The 21,117-nt window shown below is 32.4% G+C and overlaps 4 protein-coding genes across 4 annotated transcripts; 1 reads left to right on the top strand and 3 right to left on the bottom strand.

The window, feature by feature from the left end:
* Positions 1-900: 900 nt before the first annotated feature.
* LOC103488215 (proteasome subunit beta type-6) lies at positions 901-5,543 on the bottom strand. The gene is made up of 8 exons (XM_051082240.1): positions 5,273-5,543; positions 4,490-4,566; positions 4,210-4,265; positions 3,384-3,456; positions 2,340-2,451; positions 1,979-2,052; positions 1,450-1,524; positions 901-1,345 (listed from the first exon to the last, which is right to left on the bottom strand). The coding sequence occupies exons 1-8, from the start codon at positions 5,379-5,381 to the stop codon at positions 1,214-1,216; spliced, it is 708 nt and encodes a 235-aa protein (XP_050938197.1). The 5' UTR covers positions 5,382-5,543; the 3' UTR covers positions 901-1,213.
* Positions 5,544-7,417: 1,874 nt separating this feature from the next.
* LOC103488216 (gamma-glutamylcyclotransferase 2-1-like) lies at positions 7,418-9,679 on the bottom strand. Its single transcript, XM_008446843.3, has 8 exons — positions 9,379-9,679; positions 8,946-9,072; positions 8,794-8,870; positions 8,648-8,704; positions 8,508-8,564; positions 8,358-8,398; positions 8,204-8,275; positions 7,418-8,113 (listed from the first exon to the last, which is right to left on the bottom strand). The coding sequence occupies exons 2-8, from the start codon at positions 9,052-9,054 to the stop codon at positions 7,837-7,839; spliced, it is 690 nt and encodes a 229-aa protein (XP_008445065.2). The 5' UTR covers positions 9,055-9,072; positions 9,379-9,679; the 3' UTR covers positions 7,418-7,836.
* Positions 9,680-12,689: 3,010 nt separating this feature from the next.
* On the bottom strand, positions 12,690-15,402 carry LOC103488559 (uncharacterized). Its single transcript, XM_051082239.1, has 4 exons — positions 14,706-15,402; positions 14,107-14,461; positions 13,284-13,587; positions 12,690-12,949 (listed from the first exon to the last, which is right to left on the bottom strand). The coding sequence occupies exons 1-4, from the start codon at positions 15,197-15,199 to the stop codon at positions 12,813-12,815; spliced, it is 1,290 nt and encodes a 429-aa protein (XP_050938196.1). The 5' UTR covers positions 15,200-15,402; the 3' UTR covers positions 12,690-12,812.
* Positions 15,403-17,057: 1,655 nt separating this feature from the next.
* On the top strand, positions 17,058-21,028 carry LOC103488217 (probable LRR receptor-like serine/threonine-protein kinase At4g31250). The gene is made up of 3 exons (XM_008446844.3): positions 17,058-17,718; positions 19,311-19,916; positions 20,012-21,028. Exons 1-3 carry the CDS (start codon positions 17,058-17,060, stop codon positions 20,758-20,760), a joined length of 2,016 nt encoding a protein of 671 aa, XP_008445066.1. The 3' UTR covers positions 20,761-21,028.
* Positions 21,029-21,117: the final 89 nt, after the last annotated feature.

The following is a 21,117-nucleotide window of genomic DNA, read 5'->3' as shown; positions in this document are numbered from 1 at the left end:
CAATCTAACCTAACAAATGAAGCAATAAAATGAATAGAAAAAATTGACAAACTATTTACATAACAAATTCATTAAAAAAACAAAAATAATTTCACTTGTTTTATTTTTGTTTAAAAGTGTAAATATTTTGTAAAGCGTTATATTTTCCACAATTTCCCGTAAAAAAAAAACCCTTAAAACTTTCTATATTACAAACCGACACTCATTCATGATCTTTTATTTTTATTTTCATGTTTCTTCTTCGTTTTGTATTGAAATTTTGTTGTTGTTGAGACGCAAGAAAGGGACCTCGAACCAACATATGTCAACCATTTTCACTGATATAAAGTTTGTGCTGTCCCAACAGAAAGTTCACTTCAAAACAAATAAACTGAAAACGATCAAAACAGTTGTTATGGTAGCAGAGATGAATAGAGGTTTGGTGTGCAGATTTGGAAGCTTTAACTTGAGGGTTTAGGTTATAATTTAAATAACATAAATTTAGAAAAGTTGTGTTTGGAAAAGGGGTTTATGATTTTGAATTTACAAAGCTTATAGGGGTTAAATCTATAATAATGAACTGCAAATTTATAAATATTTAACTGTTAAACATTTGTAAAATATTTAGCAACCATTCAAAATTACATTTAAAATGTATTTTAAAGAATTATTATAAAAAAAAATTAAAACAAAAGATTTCTTTTTTCAAAAAACATTTTTTTTATTAAACTAATCTAAACGAACCATTTTAATCAACTAATAGAGTCTAAACTAGTTTAAATTTGTTATTTTAATTATTTTAACATAATCAAAATGTAAATAAAATACTTTTCGTTTTTGTTTACATATAACAAAACACAAATTCTCAAAAGCAAATTTTTAAATAACAATGGTCATATTACTACCTATAATCCCAAAAGATTAATCACAAAGAACAATGTTACAATCTTTTCATATGCTACCAGGAATAAGCATGTGCCGTTTACCACGAGTAAATTCGAACATTGTATATTGAAAATTCACGCAAAATACGAAGAGGAAAAAAAAAAAAAAACAATAAGTTTTACAAAGGGGTTCTAAGTGGGGCCAACAAATGCAATTAAGCAGTCTTCTTAATTTTTTTTTTTTTTTTTTTTTTTTTTTGTTGTTATTCTCTTGTTTCCAGAAAAGTAGAATAGCCTAACCAGATAACACCTACCAGAAGAACTTTTGGCAAAGATCCTTGAATTAGCTTTTATATGTTCATGGGTTCGGGACTAGAAGCATTCAGCACGTCCAATAACGAATTTTTAGGCTCTAATTCCTCGTGCCAGAGCGGTAGCTGATCGCCAGGATAGAATTTTCTTGTCACTCCCTCGGAATTTATCTGCAAAAATGGCCAAGTTCATGCAACAGTTGTTAACTACGAGAATAGAAGACTGGACATGTTTTGAAGTAGTTTATGTGATTATAAGCGGAGCTTTATCTTACAGTAACAGTACGGACAACACCACCACTAGCACCGTCTCGGGCAATGGCAAGAGAAACGGCCTTAACCACCAATTGCTGCAAATAATAGCATATGATCAGAGAGAAAATCTCATCAACAAAGTACATGCCTCAGAGGTTGCAGTTAGCAAAACCCAACTTAGCAAGTGCTGTTATGTTCAAAATCCACTATGAAACATGTCAATCGCTATTCCAAGCAATCAAGGTCAATATTAAATTATTAAAAACATATTTTGATTTTAACTATTACAAAATTACTCCAATAATAACTCTCAAATGTGCCCAAAGAATTTCACTTTAAAAATACTTCTCTTAGATGTCATCCCAAACTTACTCCAAGACAAAAAATATGCTTCCTACAGCTAAACAAGGAATGCAGAATAGGTAGATGCTCATATTTGTAAATATATATATATATATATATATATATATATTTGTATGTATGTATGTATTTGAGTCAGCATGCACAAAGCCAGAACGCTTAAATTGCACATAAGAGTAATAGAAATACCTCAGCTTCTTCCCTGCTCATTTCTTCTTTCCATGCTTGATCAAAAAATCCATACAAGTAACTGGAGCCAGATCCTATGAAATAATAAGAGGAACCAGGGTGACGGCCATACTTGCTTGCAAGCATCACAAGAAGATAAGAGGGAGGGGGCTATTTTCTTCACATAGATTAAGCATAACGAAAGCTGGATGTAGGATCCATAAAAATCTAATCACAACTAGTTCATTCAAGACTGATAAAGCAGAAGACCTTGTCAGACATAAAAAGTTAGAAAACATGAAGATGCCAGAAAAAAAAATACCAAGCATCATTACTGCATATATTTTTTGGGGTCTAATTAATAGGCCACAAAATACTTTACCTCCAATAGCAAATGGCTGCTCTAGTATTGTTCCACCAAGAGGAATACCATAGATTCGGCCACCATCATACTTATCCCATCCACCAACAATAAGGCCAGTTTGTAACATATCCTGCCCATTCAATGAAATGACATTGATATTAAAGCATGTGTTAGATGGATCAAAAAACAATATATAGCTTCATCTAAACATAGTAGGAACACTCTCATGAAGAAGAAGAAGGAGAAGGAGGAGAAGAAGTAGTAGTAGAAGAAGAAGAAGAAGAAGAACATTCACGTGAAGAATTAAAGAGAAGGGAGGTCTTGGTTTTGGATTGGTCGAATGGATAATAACTAAAATAAGAGTTTGAACAAATATAATAAGCATAAAGGTCGTACATATTCATACTGTTTTACATGTCAAAAGTTGTGTATTGTGAGTGAATATAAGTATGAAAATGTTCATACCTCATTTTTATTTTAACTAATTCATTTCTTTTCCTCTCTTTCTCATTTTATTTTAACATGCAACTCTGACATGTTCATTACACAAGAACCAAGACAACTATTATGATGTTTGAATCACTAGCAGAATTATCTTTTTGTCTACTTTAGCTAGTTGGGATGTTCCCTCCTCCATTTTTTTTAACTCATATTCAGACTTATACACTAACTTTTTATTCCAAAAAGAGGGTAAGAGTTATCAAATTCAATCATTAAGGATAAAATATGTAGATTTTCAACAGGCCGTATGGAGTTTCCCTTTCAGAGGAAAGAGAATGATTATGAGTATCAATATGATTGTGGTTATTTTCTTCGAGCCTGGTTGGAGAAACAAAAGATGATTATCCATGGAAAAGAAGTTTCTCTTGTCCAGCACCTGGCATGATTAGTCATTTCAGTGACTTTGGCCAACAGGAGAGTTTTTATCTATCTCCTTGGCTGGGTTGGGGGCCTTGGGGCATCGGCACTGTTTCAAAGAATTGTTACTGTTTCTTATTGAAAATTGCTTTACATACATATTTAGCATGCATTAATTTCGGACAAACTAATGTGAACTCCTACCTTGTTGTTATATGCTAATAGCCTAACAAGGTTTGCCGCCACTTTAACAGTCGCAGGCTGGCCAAGCTGTATCCTGAGCATCGAAGACAATATACAATCAGCAAGAACTCAACAGGTAAAAACTTGCATATGAATTCAAGGGGCTTCCTTACTTATATCAAAGAAAGTATTATTAACCAAAACTAAAACCAGCAATCAGAATGACTTAGAACTACCTTTAGGTTAACATATCAGCAAAGAGACCATAATGAAAAGTAGATAATAACTGCAATTTAGGATTAAGAAGGACAGTATACAAATTATAATTACCAATAACAGAAAATCTTCAGATCATTCAAAGAGGATGGACAAACAGGTATATTTACCTAGAGAATCTCTAAGCAAAACCATCTTCAATAACTCCTAAGTACACATCACCACCAGACCAAACATATCTAGTGTTATAACAATAATCCCCAGCAAAGCATGTCACCCATACACTGCCATTTTCCTCATCAAGATAGTTAACATAGTGGCTAGCCATCGCAATAAGTGAAAAGAAAATCAAATAACCATGCTTCTTCCCCCAACACCTTAATCGTTGATTCATGGGTCAACTTGTTTCGATAACACGGAAATACAGTAAGTATTTTTCAACTCTATCGTATAGTTTTGAACCCCACTGAAAAACAGATGAAAACAAATGCAGTTGCAGACAGATCCAACCTCCGCAATTCCATCACAATCATTCAGGCAATAAAAGAAATTTTCTCAAAGTGATATAGTTATAATAGAGCCAACAAAATCAAAGTTGCAACATTCTATCGCCAATAACTCAAGCACTTACGTGTGTTGATGAAGGAAGTGGCGCACATAATCAGAAACAATTTGAGAATCAGCAGCCTGCAAGAGGCACAAAATAAATCATGTATGAAACAATAGCAGACACCCCATGAACTGAGAGATTACTTGACAACTTAATTATAGACCAAGAAGTTGAAGGAAACATTTGAGAACAGAAGACTTGAACTAAACACGAAACTCAAGCAAAGAAAACTAGCGAAGTATTTTCACCATCAACATCTGACTCGACAGTTCAATAAGAGAAATAATAGAAATGGAAATACCGAGCCAGATCGACAAACATAGACGTTGTCGGTAAGCTTTGTAATCTTGTCAGATGCACGATTAGCCACATAAACGCCTATCACAAGAAGAATGAAATAAAAATGTCAACATCAATGCAGCAAAAGGTACAAAGGAAAAGGACAGATAAAAACAAACCAACTGAGATTTATTTTTCCATTTAAGATAGCTTGGGAGTTCAGTTTAAAAAACCCCCGATTTTCAAAACAAACTTCTAATTAATATAATGTGGTAGATGTTTTTAGAAGTTACTTTTTCCTCCGGTACATAATTTTTCATGGAATGTAGCTCGTTCATCCCGCCACTACATTACTTAAATTTTCAAAGCCCGTCACTGCAACATACAGTTTGTACATACTAAATCTCGTCACTTTAAGCAGGCTAGGATTCAAAATACCCGCCTTAAATTTCAGTCGTTTAATGTTCTAAAAAATGCTGAAGATTCACATGAAGAGGATCCGACCAACGACGAAATTCACTCAATTACTCATCCTGGTGAACGAAAAATAGTAAGCAACACGAGAAATGAAGTCTTTAAATGACTACGCCTACGTGTAGAGACTCAAAACAACAAACCCAATCTTAATTCCGAACGTGGAGGATACAGAATGATCTACATCCAAGGTCCACATAGAAGCAAATTCTAACTATTTTTACTCCACTTGCATTTAATCATTTCGAACATCTCTTGAAGATAATATTCGTATGAAAAATGATAAGCACACTAAGAAATTAGGGCCAAAAAGAGAATACAAAAAAATTACCAGTGCTGGTACGAGAATCGGCGCCGAGGACAACACCGCCCTTGTATGTGACGCCGATGATGGTGGTACCCATGGAGTGAGGAGCATTAAGATCCATGTTGAGATCCATGGCGTTGAGAATGTATAGCAAAGAAACTAGAGCGATATTCAAATAGAGAAGTGAAAGAGAATGGATTGCCGGATTTTGGTGTTGGAAGGCTTTTGTTCTTCGACCTTACTTCTCCATCAAGTTGTTTTTCACTCTTTCTTTTTCCTCTTTTTTTTCCCCTCGCGTTTTGCTCGTTAAGCTTTGGGCCCGAGCCACAAAATTGGGCCTATATTAAAGCCCAAATCTTGTAGATAAACCCTCAATATATTTTTCTGTTTGAGAAAAAAAAAAAAGTGAAATTACTTTAAATGAAAAAGCTTCTAAAATAATTAGAAATACAACGGATGGTAAGTAGACAAATATGATATTCTATCTTAGTTAATTATAGTTCATGATAAATGGTAATATTTTGATGTATATTTGTAATTATTTTGATTCATTTTACTAAATTAATAATATATTCGTGAGCCACTATTCTATGGAGAATAACACATTTAGAAAAAAGATGAAGGGAATGGATAAGTAGATAGCAAATTTATAATCTGTTTACAAATTTATTATATGACCTATAAGGATTGTAGTTATAGTTAGGAGAAAGGTTACAAGAGCCCATAAATAGAAAACAAAAGGGATGCATGGGTTTAAACTTCATTTGGAATCTTATTGTTTAGGGATAGTTGTAAATGTAGTCATTATATTCAAAATAATTAAGTATATAGCAACATTTTCAAAAATTTGTAAATATAGCAAAATCTGTCAAAATCTATAGTCTATCACCGATAGACCATGTAGTAAATATTACTGATAGACCATAAGATTCTATCAACGATAGAAGTCTATCACCTATGGATTTTGCTATATACTTAATAATTATTCTAAAAATTGCTACCTATTATAATTACCCTATTGTGACCGTAAGCAATTAACAAATTTCACAATTTTAGGGGCGTTTTAATAATAGTAATAATTGCATCTATGATGTAGGGTTTTAACTTTTTACTTTCATCAAAGGTTTGTAACTTTCAAGTGAATATAGATAGTTGGTTGTTTTGGACATTGAATTGAATCCTAAAGCCTAAAATTCGTATGTACATAGAGTTTGCATGTTTTTTATTTTATTTTATGCGACGGGTGCATGAGTTTATTTTAGTTAGAAAATGTGTGTTTGTGTGCTTGGTTGAATTATTAAGTCGGTATATCTTGTTTGATTTGTTCTAACCTAAATAATATGTTTTATCCATACGACTATTTTTTATAAATATTTTTATTCAATAATTGTACATAAATTGTTTAGTAAAAATATTATGTCTACTATTGCCTTTCATTTTATTCTTTTTTTTTTTTTTTCTAAAGGTGAGTTTTGATAAATATAATTTACCCCAAGAGCTGGAGAAATATTTTCATTCACACACATATACACATATTACAATTAAATTACAAGATACTTTCGCAATGGTGGTGGAATACATGTCACACAGAGAGAGAGAGTCAATCAAATAATTTAGGATTTCCAAATTGTAGGTTAGACAACTTGTATGTTCTATTGTTGGTATGGATACGCACAAAGAAAGACAAACAATCACTATGGTATAAGGAACTTTTGTGCAAGATCAAAACTAAAGTCCTAACGTGGATTTATAATTAATAATATATACAATTGTAAAGACGTCAGTACGTCGTTTCTAACAAGTTATACCATAGTAACACCTAATACTAATTTAGTCATGTTAGCAAAATCTTCAATTGTTTGAAAGAAGTGAGAGAGAAATAAGGGGACGAATTAGTTCGACAGTTTGCAAACTTGGAACAAATTCTGATTTAAGTTGAGGCTAAAACCCAACTTAATCACATTTGAAATTAAGTACATTTCTAAATGAATTTTTAAAAACTAAAAAGGGACGCACACCAAAACTATAATTTGTCCGTTGTTTTGTATAACATTATAATCAAAGGTCTTCTCCATAAACTTTTAAATTTCTAGTATCTTTGCCACTTGAGCTATATAGCAATTCAACAAAAAAGGATTCATTCACCAGGAATATCAACAAACAAAAAACTTGAGCAAACAAAAGGTAATTTGATTTTGTATTTAACCGATAAAAGTAAGATCAGATTCATAACATAGAGTGTACATTCAAGTGTTAGTACCTAATGCACCAAGTAATTCCAACGACGAAAGAAAGTTCATTAATGGAAGAAATGGGAAGTGTGAGGAAACCTTTAATCTTAAACCTTTCATCTTTAAAACGGTCAAAACCTAGGTGCTGATACAGCTCTAAGAACGTAAAAGAACAACAAACCTAATTGGGGTCAGATCAGAAACAGCGGTGTTCATATATGAATTAAAGAAGCTTTAATGAGAGAATGCCGAAGAAAGAAGCGTGGCAATCAATAAAAATCCAAATGCCTAGTCTTCTTAGCTCTTGAGTTAGCTTAACTTTCCACCTTTTTCACTAAACCAATCAATTGATAATTGCTAGGAATCCATGGCAACGGTGGCATCTGTCATCGGATGCACCTGAATACCAGAGATGAAGGACATGAAAGGCAGGTGGGTCGTCGTCGTTGGTCCAATCGGCTTCTTCTTCTCCTTCAAAACCACCCCCTTCCCAACCTTCCCAAGGATATTCCTCACTTCGTTTGCCAGCTCAATCACCATATCGTCTTCGTGGCCAATATCAAACAAGGCCTTTTCCAACCGGAATAGATAGTCTCTATTGTTCCCACATGGACCAGATGCAGTTGCAATTTGGCTGAAAAGTCCGCAAACGAGAGATTTAGAACGAACCCATTTTAGAACGAATAAGAACAATGGAAAGCACAGTGTTAAAACCCGTCATTACCTAGCCATTTGCTCCAAGGGAGCAGGTCCTAGATAGTATTTGTTTAGCACTTTATCAAATGTAGATGTGAAACTGCATGCATAAAACATAAATTTATGAGATAAAGAAAACAGAGATGTTTAGGAAGAAAAAAAAAATCCGCTGATAGACGTACACTAAAACTCCTGTCAATGTGGGTTCCATGGAGTCTTCATCCTGAATCAAAGAATGAAACCGATCGAAAAATAAGAAAGCAGTAAACAAAGAGATCAATAGATACACAACAAATAATGTAGCAAATTCTTGCATATAGCCTTAGCTTTACCTTGTAGAACTCTACGATGGTTTTTTGATCGTACTCGCACTCTCTCTTCTCCAGATACTACATTGCAAAAAGATAGAACAAGGTAAAGGAATACATTCCGGTTTTGAGTAAAATAAAATTAAATTTGAAGGATCAAATACCTCCATGGCCTCTCTCTCTCTTTCAGGACCTCCACGGATGCAAAATGCAGCACCCCACTAACAGAAAGAAATAAGGCTAATCAGCTAAGATTATCAGAATTTGTCCAATATAGATGATGGATAAAATGATTAAACTCGAAACTTACGCAAATTGATCCTTCTTTGGGTTCTAGCGTGAGAGTTCTAGCAGGATTTTCAGGTGTACCTCTATGATCAATACAAGCTGTGGAATGACAAATTAGATATTAGAGAACTTTTGCTGCTAATAACAAATTGTAATTTTAAGGAAGGAACTTACCAAGATCAAACACACGTCTATAATCTCTAATGAAACCTATCACTTTCTCATCGAAATCAAATCCTGGATTCCATACGAGAGATCCATAGCCAAAAACCCAAAGAACCATGATTCAATTGATGATGCCCTGCAACAACAAATTTCCCCCCAAATCAATCAATTAGGGCAGAAACAAATCAATAAATTATTAACTCATTCACTTACTATATACTAAATTATTAACTCATCGCTCAATTCAATCAACAAATTCATTCAGCTTAAAACAAAACCTCTTAAAACTACTCAAATTCCTTCTCGCTATAATGAAATCAAAGAGAAAAATGGAATTGAGCACAAAATCCACTCCCGCGATAATAATTACATGATTTGATTCGAAAAACGCCGGAATAGAAAAAAAAAATAGAAACTGGGGAGGAGGGGAATCGATCCTTACAAGAACTCCGACGAATTTAAGCGGAAGAATTCCTGTGATCCGATCGAGAGAGAGAGAAAATCAGAGAGAGAAGAGACGGAAAGTTGGAGAAGCAAGCAAGAGAGAAACGAAAAAAGAGCTAAACGGAATTACGTTTAGCCGAAGAGAAGAAAGGGTATGGCGTTTCTCTCTGCCACTGTGTTATGATTCTGCGAGATTGAAGGTTGAAGAAGAGAATGAATTTATAGCCAATGTCTTCTCGAAACGGAAACCTATGGCGCCATGGATGGGTGTGCTCTCTTTCATGCATATCCATCTCATTTTTTCATTGTACATCCAAAAATTAGAAGGGTTAATTTTCAAAATATGTTATTTTAGTCTTCAACGCACCGACTTTCTTTTCTCTCTCTACAGCATCTTTTGAAAAACTTCGTTTTACAAAACTTTATAACTTGTTTAGTCAATGAAAAAAAAATGTCCATTTAATTTCTAAATTTTTTACAAAATGTTCTAGTTTTTTTTTTATTTCATATAATTAAAAGATCTTTTGGTCGTGATAGAATCAACTATAAAAGAAAAAAAAGAGAGAATACAAGAGAGTGATCAAAAATACTTAAATCTAATATATAATTTTAATTGTGAAGATTTATACATGAAAAAATATTTTAAATGACAATATTTCTTGAATTATTTACAAATATAACAAAATATCACAATCATTTATTATATATTAAAATAAATCAACTATAAAATAAATTAAAATATTCTAAAACTTCATAAATAAAAAAGAATAAAAAATTTAAGGGTTAGATTTGTAATAAAAGAAAAATCACAAATGAATGCATTTCATTTGATGATGATGAATGGGCATACACTTCACCCATTACCATGGCATGGCATGGGATCATAATCTCGTAAGGGTGAAATTTTGTTGTTTTTTTCTTCTTCCTAAAGTGAAATTAGTTTTGTCTTTTTAGGTGAAAATTAGTTAAGTTGAAGATTCGTTGAACCTGGCCGGAAATCCGCCATGGAATTGATATCGGGAAAAAAAAATGACTGTTTGTTTCTTCTTCTTTCTTGTGTTGCGTAGAATTTGATTCAATGAATGTGGACATTTTAATTATAAATAGAAACAAAATCTTCATTTAATTCATCTTTTCAAGACTCCTCTTTTTTCCCTTCATTGTTGTTTCCTTAAAGGCTTTCTATTTTAAGATATCAATATATATATGGATAGATATTTACATATAGTCATCGTTGAATTTTTAGGAAAATTTGTCAAAAATAAAATATTAACCATTTATGTAATAAATTTTGTCAATTTTTAACTTAGTTTAAAAGATAAAAATAATTTGAAATACACATACATATATATATATATATTTTTTTTTTTCTAAAATGGTGAATTTGTTAAAAATATTTAATAATATGGCATGGTTAGTAATAATGTAAAATATAAAGTTTTTGTCATTGTGTTACATTTATAGGTCTAGATTTGTTATTTCTTTAAAATGGTAAAAAAGACAAAGTCGACAAAATATTTACTTTATATATAGTAGATTTTTGTCGTCAAAAGAAGCATTTTGACAATCAACGTGTAATTGAATTGAGTGGGGCAAAATTTATAGTACAAACTCAATATGAATTTGAAATTGCTGGTCTTCGACGTGTTGTTTAGAATTTTAAATTATATAATCTGTTAGCTGTTATTTTTCAAAAACAATCAAATGCATGCCATCTTTTTAAAGTCAAATATCTGACTAATTCTACAATAAAGCCATCCAGGTTTTTCAAGCAAACCACTAAAGTTTGAAGGAAAAAAGAAAAACTTTTATTATGGTTTTAAAATCGATCTTAGATTTTTTCTTTTTAAGTTTGAATACTTTAACCATTGTTTTTTCTTTGTCTATTTGTTGTTTATTTATTGACCATATCAAAATAATAAAATCTACTATATTAAAATTTATATATGAATTATTTTAAATGTATAGTATGGAGAACGTAGCTCTCAAATACTCCTAACACGATACAAATGTACGATAATCCACTTGTGGTGTCTCTGGTTGCTTTTGGTTGTATTGAAGGGTCCAAATTTATTTTTGTCAAAAGTAAAGTGTTGTCCCTTTTGAATAATAACAAAATAAGTTTAGACAATGGTGTGATTTTTGTTGGTCTTTTACAATTGGACATTGGAATTTGATCACGTGTTTGGATTGGACTCTTCCCTTTCAGCTCTCTTTAGTTTCCTCTTTTATTTCTCCTTTAGTTTTCTAATACAAACTTTTTAGATATATATATATATGTATGTATATGTGTATGTGTATGTATGGTTTGAGTTTATTACTATAAAATTTAGATATGAAATGAAATTAATAAAATAATTATTTGAGTTTAGATTATCACATTTAGATTACTATAATATAATAATTTCTTACTTTTTATTGAAAATTTTGAAAAGGTTTTACTCAAAGAATGTTTGAAATGTGTATGAAATATTAAGGATAATATTTCAAAATTCGAAACTATTTTAGTGTTTTTTTTAAGCAAATACTAAGTTTAAGGATATTTTAATTATAATTAAACATTCATAAATTTCATTGATAGCTAATTCGAGGTTTATTGTATTTGATTATTGAATTTACTAAATTAAACTCAAGTAAAAAAAAAAAAAATCTTAAACAAGTTTTTAAAATATAGTTGGTTGTATTAAAAAAAAAACATCGAAGTCATTTTTAAAATGAAATAAAATTAAAGTTTGATATAAATACAATTATATAAAATAGTTTTCTTTTTTTATGATGTGAAGTGAAGTAATAAATTTAACCATAATTTTTTAATATTAGAATATTATTTTTATCTCTACACTTTGTCTAATTCTATTTTTTTTTTTTTTTTGTTTAAACTTAGACTAATAAATCTTAGACTGGACATTAATTTTTATTGAAATTTATTAAATAATTTAATATTTTTATGCAAATAAAAACATAATATATGAATATATTTTTAAGATTTACCATGGAAATGCTAAAAAAAATAATAAAAACCTACGATAAATTAGCAATAAGGACCGAACTTAAAATTTATTAAAAGTACATGAACTAAAATTGAACATTTGAAAGTTTATGACTAAAATTGAACAAACTGTAAAGTATAAGAATCAAAGTTAAACAATAATTTAATTTTTCTTTTCTTATTACTGTAGCATGAGAAGTAGTACATATGTTTAATTAAAAAAGATCGGTCGAACAAAATAATACTAACTCACATGAGAAGAAAAAACATAATATAGGAAAACATTATGTCACCTATTGGCTTTAATTTACATTATAATAGGAGAGAAAAATAAAACATCTGATTTCGAAATTAATAGTACAAACATTATGTTACAGTTGAAACAAACTACATTGATTGACGGTTAAAACAACAATATAAGACACAAATATAACAATTAAGGTCTAAGATAATACGACAACCTTGCTCAAAATCCACATGACGAGTGAGAATTCAAATGCAAAGAGTGTATGAAGCAATCCTCGATCTAATGCATATCCAAACAATGTAATTCCTCCATTGTTGTGTTGTAAATATGACACTGCACCAAAGTTTACAATAAAATTTCATTAGATTTTGCAAATCTATATAAATACATACTTTTGCACCAACAAAATCAAGATTATATATATATTAAAATTTATGTCGTCAAATAATGTAATATAATATAATATATATATATATATATCGATTATTTGTGTTGTCGATTTGTTTTCAAATGTAATCCCTTTTTCGTCCGTTTTGATTAGAAGTCTATGAGTGTATTTCGGAAACAAATTCAAGTTTAAAAAGAGTAAAAATAATTTGTTCTCTTTCAAATCGTAGAAATATAATTGAAAATTATTCAAAAGTTTACGAGTGAAAATTTTACTTACCTAAAGCTTGTCTGGTTTGGAAGGAAGAAGATTCTTGTGGCCTCACTGAAATTAAAACGTCCGATGACGAATCCGAATCAGTATCGTCTTCATCCTCGCCGCTACTGCTATTGTTGTTGTTTTTCTTGTGGTTAACGAGCGGCTGTAGTGGGGGAGATTTGGTCGAGTTGGATCCAGAGGCAGCGGAGGTGACTAGCATGTGCCATCGAGTTGCAATAGAAGCGATTCCTTGGGCTCTGTGAGTAATTCTTGCAGCTCCAAACAAACATAAGAAGAATCCACATAATTGAACCGTTGAGCAAACCTGAATATTCCATTTCATTATTGTTTAATCAAAATTTTAATTTATTAATAAATAATAACATTTTAAGTTTTAAGAAAAATAACCTTTTGGTCTTTAGATTTTGAGTCTATTTTTAGTTGGGTTATAAAGTTTTAAAACCCTACATTTTGAATTTAAACCAGATGAAATTTGAATTGTCCCCTTTACTCAACCTACAACATTGATTTTGTAAAAAAATTGTCAAAATTTGATATTGATTTATTTCAACTGTTCAAATACTAAAATAAACATGAAATTAAGGATTTGAAAGAAAAAACAAAGTAAACTAAAATGAGATTAAAAAAGAACATTTCTAAGTATGTCAAGTAGTGAAATTGAATAAAAGTATTTACTTTTCCAATGTCATGGATTTCTTAAATATGAAAAACAGCGTTAAGTAAAATAAATTTTATTTTATCAATGTTGTCAAATATGTACAGCGCATGTAGTTTTAATGGCTTAAATTGGAACTATATGATGATAATAAAAGTTAGAGCATACCACAACATCGCCAGAGTTGAAAAAATTCTTGTCAGCTTTAGAGGCCAAAACCAAGAGCAATGCGACGAATTGGCTAACCGTAATAACGAGCAAGCACACAATTATGAAGAATCGGTAACGATGACTCGTAATTGATAACTGCTTTATGATCCTCAAATGTTCGTTGAAAATCAACACCGAATCTGATTCCGACCCGTTGCTCGTTTCAAATAGCTTATGAACCCCTTGCAGTCTAAGAATCTGTAACTCACACGTGAGCCGAAACAATACACACACAAGCAAAAACACTCCAGTTCTGTACACCCACGATCCCAACACGAATATGAACAAGATCGAATTTATCGGAAACCCTACCCTGTTCATTCCATGATTGTAAGATAAATATGAATAAAAATAATTATGGTTAAATTATAAAAATTAGTTTGTATATTATTAATTTTTCAAAAGTTCATATATCAAAACTTTGTAGGAATATTCAATTATACTTGAAAAAAACCAAATATTGATTTCAAAATTTTAGTAATATAAAAAAAAAAAAAAAAAAAGTATATTGATTAATGTGTTAATTAAGGTTAATTAAGAAGTAAAATAAAACTTACGGAAAAGAAATCTTAACGGTGGAGAAGAATATGATCTTGTGGGCCAACTCAACGAAGAACGACGGAAAAAGAATGTACGCAACGGAACGGAACCATTTCTCCAATTCACGCGCATACCCTTTCTGTACGTACACCGAATCCTCTTGTAATCCTTCCAAGAACAGGAGCTGCCGGAGTCCGTACCGCCGGAAGAATCGACACAGGCTCAAGAATGCCACCGCCGCCAGTCCCGATTCCGGAACCTGAACCAGTTTATTGAACGAGATCGGATCGTCCCCCGGATCTTGGACGGCGAGGACCGTCACGGCAGGGACGACGATGGTCAGGAAAGTAAAGGCGAGGTAGGAGAAGAACTTTCCGAAGGCGGAGGAGTGGTCAAGAGCGCACCATTTTAAGCTGATTCGGAAGTTTCGAAGATCATCGGAGGTTATGGATTTGGACCTGCAGTATGAATGTTGGAGAAGGAGAGGGAGGTTTGATTCGCCGGAGTCCATGGCGGCGGAGAGATTTCGTAATTGAGAAATCAATTAATGGAAAGTGAATAACAATGGCGGTGAGTCGTTTTGTGTTAGGAAGAAATAAAAGAGGGGACGAAGTAGTGGAGAGAGTGACAAAGGAAGGCGCTGAGTTCTGCCTTGTGAATAAGGTTACCGCCAAAAGTTTTCTTTTTATGTTTACATGAAATTAGAATAATCCACGTAACAAATACTTAATATTATAACACAAACTAAACTAATCTAGGTTAAAACACAATCATACTATAAATTTAAATTGGATTAGATCACCTTAAATTATAAAAAAAAAAAATTAACTCAAACCTAAACCCAAACCTAAACAAACGTCAATAACTTTTATTTGTTTGATATTTTTGGAAGTGGTAATGATTGAAAATTGAAAAAAAAAAGAAAGAAAGAAAGAAAGTTGAATATTTAATCGAGCTACCAAGGGCTGCCACGTGGAGAGAGCAAAGTTGATGTCCGGGTGAAGGGTACTCCAACGACTTTCACGGGCAGACAACATCAAGAAAAAACACTCAATTTCGCCACCTGCCGTTTCTCTTGGCCACAAATCCTTCACTTTTTACAACTACACTCACGTTTACACTTTTCTTCCTTCAAACAATCCATAAAACAACACTTCTCTCACCACAAACTAGTTTTTTAGAAATAAATAAAGTACTTTTTATTTTTTCACTTTTTTTTTCTATGTTATTCAAGAGTATTGCATGAACAAATTGCCACGTAATCGCAAACTCATTGCTATAGTTTACATATGATTAAAATTCAAGTGCATGAATTGTAGTGTTTTTTGTTTCAAACAATGGGCCGAGGCCCACCACAACAGACCCAAATTTTAGGGCCAGCGTCCCTTCAAATGGGCCTCGAATGGAGGAATCTTGACGTGGTCGCTTTCATGGTAGAATGAAAATCATAGTTTCCACTCAAGTTGACTACAGGGTTTTGGAAGTTTTATCAAAATATCCATAATGCCTTCTTTATTTTAATTGTTGAAACAAAAAGTTTAAAAAACTAATGTTTAAGTTAATAAAAAATATATTGAATACAGTAGCTATATCCATAGGATGAAGGTGATTTCTTGCACTTTAATGATATGTAATTGGTATTAATCCTATAATTCTAGAGAATTGGTTGAGTCTTTTTTGATAAGTTAATTTGATAGTGATGGAGATTAGTTAGTAGACGATCGATGGAATAACTTGACTTCATTATAATTCTAATGCATGGATTATTCCTTACTACATGGGCATTCTAAGACGTGCTTGGGCTAACTTCGTTTGGATTGAAGGTGAATATTCCCATACATTCCTTTGTTTCATAGCTTGTTGTTTCCCAATCGATTACGAATGCGAAAATTGGTACTCTAGAGTGACTGCATTTTATGTGCAGTTAGAATTTGAGTATACATAATTTATTTTCAAATGTCTCTTTGTTAAGAATATATGGGAGGGCAAAGTTCTGTTTTTTTTTTTTTTTTTTTTTTTTTGGCCGTTTTGGGATTTTGAGAACTAAACCCCATTTTCTTTTGATATGCATAATTATTAAATATTGAACTGAAGAACTATGCAAAAACATGATGAGAAAATAGACATTTTCAAAATTCGATTTCGAAATTAGAGAGAAAAACAAATAACACGTAATATAACAATTAAATAATAAGGTTTAATAATAATAATAATAAGACTACAAACGGCCGGCCTGCACCAGCTCATCGTTAGCGCCAAGAACGTCAATACGACATCGTCAATGCCCTCTTCATCCAACTCCCCCTTTCTTTTATATATAATATATAAATTTCCATTTTCCATATTTTAATTAATTCCCAAATAACACCATGCCCAAACCTCCGCTCTTCTTCTTCTTCTTCTTCTTCTTCCTCCTCTTCAACCTCCCACCGCCCGCCTCCGCCGTCTTCACCCCCACCGAAACCCTCCTCCGATTCAAATCCTCTCTCACCAACACCCTCGCATTATCTAACTGGAACTCCTCCGCTCCTCTCTGTTCCGGCGACCGCCGCTTCTGGACCGGCCTAATCTGCAAAAACGGCCAACTGTACGGCATACGCCTCGAGAACATGAGTCTTGGCGGGACAGTCGACACCGCCGCTCTAGCCGGCCTCCCGACGTTAAGGACTCTGAGTCTGATGAACAATGGATTCGAAGGCCCAATGCCCGATGTGAAGCGAATTGGAGCGCTTAGGGCTTTGTATCTTTCGAATAATAACTTCTCGGGTTCGATTTCGGGAGATGCGTTTGAAGGAATGGGGAATTTGAAGAGATTGTATTTGAGTGGGAATGGATTCTCCGGCGAGATTCCGGGGTCGTTGGTGGAGTTGAAAGCGGTGGTGGAATTGGGATTGGAGGATAATCTGTTCGAAGGAAGAATACCGGATTTCGATGAACGGGTTTGGAAATATTTGAACTTTTCGGGGAATCGTTTGGATGGGCCGATTCCTTATGGATTGAGAAAAAATAGTAATTTCACTTCCTACCTTGGTAAGTTCACTCTTCTACATCCTTTACTTATATATATATATATATATATATATAATATACGCTCTTTGTTTTCAAATATAATCAAAATATATACCAAATATAACAAAAAGAAATTCATATTATATATACACCGATAGATTTCTATTATTTTTTTATATTATCTCTCGATAATAATACAAAAACAAATTCATAATATAATAAAACTTCGATACATCTGGTGCACTTAATCATTGTTCTATGTATTATATAGATTTTTACTTTTCATCTTATGCATTTTTAAATATGAACATCAAAAAATGTTATAGAAAGACTAATTGAAATATATATCCATGAGATTTTAATACATGTTTATTCATCAGTTTTCTAAGCTAAATTTAAAATATTTAGAATGCACTTTCAAATATAACAAAATGAACTAAAATATATACCAAATATAGCAAATTTTCACATTATATCAATAATAGACGATAATTTTATTAGTTTTTTATAGTATTTATTGGTAATCAAATCTAAAACTTTGTTGCATTCGTAAATATTTTCAATAATTTTTATGAAAAGTTATTGTTTAACATTATACTTGTTACTAGAAAATAAAACAAAAGCAAATGCATAATTTAAGTTTGACAAAAACTTTACACAATGTATATTTTTTTCTTCTCAAAAACTATCTTGATTTCATTTGTGTTGTAACTAACTTGGTTGATAAGATTTATTTTATGTGTTTTAAGTGGTAGGATTAAATTAAGTTTGATGTATGGTAACAATTGAAATATTTGGTTGAGGATACCGTTCTATCAAATTCTACGAAACTAATAAAACTTATTGGGAGAAGATAACAATTTTAAATGTTAAAAAAATTTTAACTAAAAAAATATATTTATAAAATATATCAAAATTTCACATTATATATGCGTAGAAATCTATTTAAATCAATAGTTAATAAAATCTAAAATTTTTGTATATTATTTGTTTGAAAATTAGACCATCATATCCTCACAGTCATCCCTCAAATGATAGTTCATGTCATTCACAGGCAAATAATAACCAAAACATAGCTATAAAAAGAAATCAAATAAATTAGTATATAGTAATATTGTTTAATAAACAATGCATGCATTTTAACATAGAATATTACGTGAGTGTCACACACGTTGTAGCATACAAATGGAAAACAGATCATTGCATATTAACTAAAATCTCATTTGTGGATTAAATTACAAGTTTGTTGTAATCTTTATTCTTTAATGTTGATGTTGCTGTCATCTTCGATTTTTATTTAACTTAAAAAGATTATAATATATTGTTTTTTCCCTCTTTTGGCAAGTTAATTTTGTATTATTGTCACATTGATTATGCACCGATCAAACTAAACAAGCACGATATTGAAAATTTCATGTAGGAAAAACCAATTAAAATATATGGACTATTCTTTTAATCGATTTTGAAATATAATTTCATGTTATCAAATACAATAGCATAACTCGTGAAATACAAAATATTTATTTAGTCCAATAAAAAGAATTGAAATTTCATATTGGTGGAAAAAAATAAAGGACAATTTTTTAATTTATTTGATATTGATTTATGTTTAGGTAACAACGGGTTGTGTGGAGAGCCACTAGGACCATGCAAATCATCCACAAAAAAATGGTCCATTATCATCGGAGTACTCTCCGGCGCCGCCGCCTTAACCCTTTTTCTCCTTCTCCTCTACTGTTTTCTTCGCCCATCCAAATCCTCCGCCGCCGTACACGATGACACCAAAGCCAAAACCAAATTATTTCTCTCTCCGAAAATCCTTTTCAAAAGGCCGGAAAGGGCCCACCGATATTCCTCGACCGACTCGGACGAGAACTCGAATTTAAGTGGTCCGGCCGGGTCGGCTCTTTGCTTTGTGAGAAACGACCGGGTCCGGTTCGACTTCCAAGAACTTCTTGGGGCGTCGGCGGAAGTCCTTGGGAGTGGGAGCTTTGGGAAGTCTTACAAAGCGATGCTTTCAAATGGGTCGTCGGTGGTGGTGAAGAGATTCCGACAAATGAACGCTGCCGGAAAAGAGGAGTTTTACGGTCACATGCGGCGGCTTGGACGGCTGTCGCATCCAAATTTACTGCCACTTGTTGCGTTTTATTATGGGAAAGATGACAAGCTTTTGGTGTCTGACTTTGTTCCCAATGGCAGCTTGGCTAGTCACCTCCATGGTAATTTTACTTTTATCAAAAATTTCTTGGATTTTGATTTCATAACGATGAATTTTGAAAATGTGCATTGAATATTCTTTATTGTGTAAAAACAGGGAGAAAATCAGAAGGAAATGCAAGGCTAAATTGGGGAAAAAGGCTAAAAATCATAAAAGGGGTAGCAAGAGGTCTTTCCTATCTCCACAAAGAGCTCCCAAATTTAAGTCTTCCACACGGCAATTTGAAATCCTCCAATGTCCTTCTCGACCATAATTTCTCTCCAATTTTATCCGACTATGCCCTTTTCCCTCTCCTCCAAAAATCCCACGCCCACACCCACATGGCCGCCTTCAAGTCGCCGGAGTTCTCCCCCTCCACCACCGACCGTACCTCCAAATCCACCGACGTCTGGAGCCTCGGAATCCTGATCCTCGAAACCCTTACCGGAAAGTTCCCCACCAACTATCTCCGCCAGGGCAAGGGCGCCGACTCCGATCTCGCCGCCTGGGTTGATGCTGTTGTTAGGGAAGAGTGGACGGCGGAGGTTTTCGACGGCGATCTGGTCGTCAGCGGCGGCGGAGGAAATGAGGAGGAGGGTTGTTGTGATTGGGATTGTAATGAAGATATGTTGAAGCTTTTGAAGATTGGGATGTGTTGTTGTGAGCGGGAGGTTGGGAAGAGATGGGGATTGAAACAAGCTGTTGAGAAAATTGAGGAATTGGATTTGAATGAAGAAGGTGAAGAGTATTATTCTTCTTATGGGAGTGATTATAATGGGAGTTTCGTTTCTAATTCTTCTAATTTCAAGGGAAGAAGAACAAGAAGGATGATTACTAATGAGGATGAGTCTTCCTTTTTGAGTTAGGTAGTAATATTTGGGGCAATCTGACTGACAGTTTGTTCATTATAAAATAGTGGATTTCGAACTTAGGTCGTTAAAAATTTGTATAATATAAGTTTATTAAATTTAATTTTGAATATATATATATATATATATATATATATATATATATATATATATATATATATATATACACTTTTATTTGTATTTGAACTTATTGGTTCTTTTCTTCTAGATGATAAAAGGTGAAGATTTGAATCTTTTATGGTGGATTAATAATAGGTTGATGTGTTATTATTTATGAGTTCTTTAATTTTCAAAGAAAGTTGTATTTATTTTTATATTGTAAATATTTTGTGAAATATTCTATTTTTTATGATT

This window comes from Cucumis melo, chromosome 3 (assembly GCF_025177605.1).
Source record: "Cucumis melo cultivar AY chromosome 3, USDA_Cmelo_AY_1.0, whole genome shotgun sequence".
NCBI lineage: Eukaryota > Viridiplantae > Streptophyta > Magnoliopsida > Cucurbitales > Cucurbitaceae > Cucumis > Cucumis melo.
Note: the sequence above shows the minus strand (reverse complement) of the source record. Positions and strands in the feature narration are given on the sequence as shown.

Bases quoted from the DNA above. Each gene is read 5' to 3' on its own strand.
- LOC103488215 (XM_051082240.1), bottom strand. From the start codon at position 5,381: ATGGATCTCAACATGGATCTTAATGCTCCTCACTCCATGGGTACCACC. The intron at 2,053-2,339 runs GTAAAGTATTTT...ATTATTTCATAG, and splicing joins GCAGCCATTTGCTATTGGAG to GATCTGGCTCCAGTTACTTG. The intron at 1,346-1,449 runs GTAAGATAAAGC...CCATTTTTGCAG, and splicing joins GTGTTGTCCGTACTGTTACT to ATAAATTCCGAGGGAGTGAC.
- LOC103488216 (XM_008446843.3), bottom strand. From the start codon at position 9,054: ATGGTTCTTTGGGTTTTTGGCTATGGATCTCTCGTATGGAATCCAGGA. The intron at 8,399-8,507 runs GTAAAGCTAAGG...TCTTTGATTCAG, and splicing joins CCATCGTAGAGTTCTACAAG to GATGAAGACTCCATGGAACC. The intron at 8,114-8,203 runs GTAATGACGGGT...CGGACTTTTCAG, and splicing joins CCCTTGGAGCAAATGGCTAG to CCAAATTGCAACTGCATCTG.
- LOC103488559 (XM_051082239.1), bottom strand. From the start codon at position 15,199: ATGGACTCCGGCGAATCAAACCTCCCTCTCCTTCTCCAACATTCATAC. The intron at 13,588-14,106 runs GTATGCTCTAAC...TGGAATATTCAG, and splicing joins TCAACTCTGGCGATGTTGTG to GTTTGCTCAACGGTTCAATT. The intron at 12,950-13,283 runs GTAAGTAAAATT...ACTTTGGTGCAG, and splicing joins CCAAACCAGACAAGCTTTAG to TGTCATATTTACAACACAAC.
- LOC103488217 (XM_008446844.3), top strand. From the start codon at position 17,058: ATGCCCAAACCTCCGCTCTTCTTCTTCTTCTTCTTCTTCTTCCTCCTC. The intron at 17,719-19,310 runs GTAAGTTCACTC...ATTTATGTTTAG, and splicing joins TAATTTCACTTCCTACCTTG to GTAACAACGGGTTGTGTGGA. The intron at 19,917-20,011 runs GTAATTTTACTT...GTGTAAAAACAG, and splicing joins CTTGGCTAGTCACCTCCATG to GGAGAAAATCAGAAGGAAAT.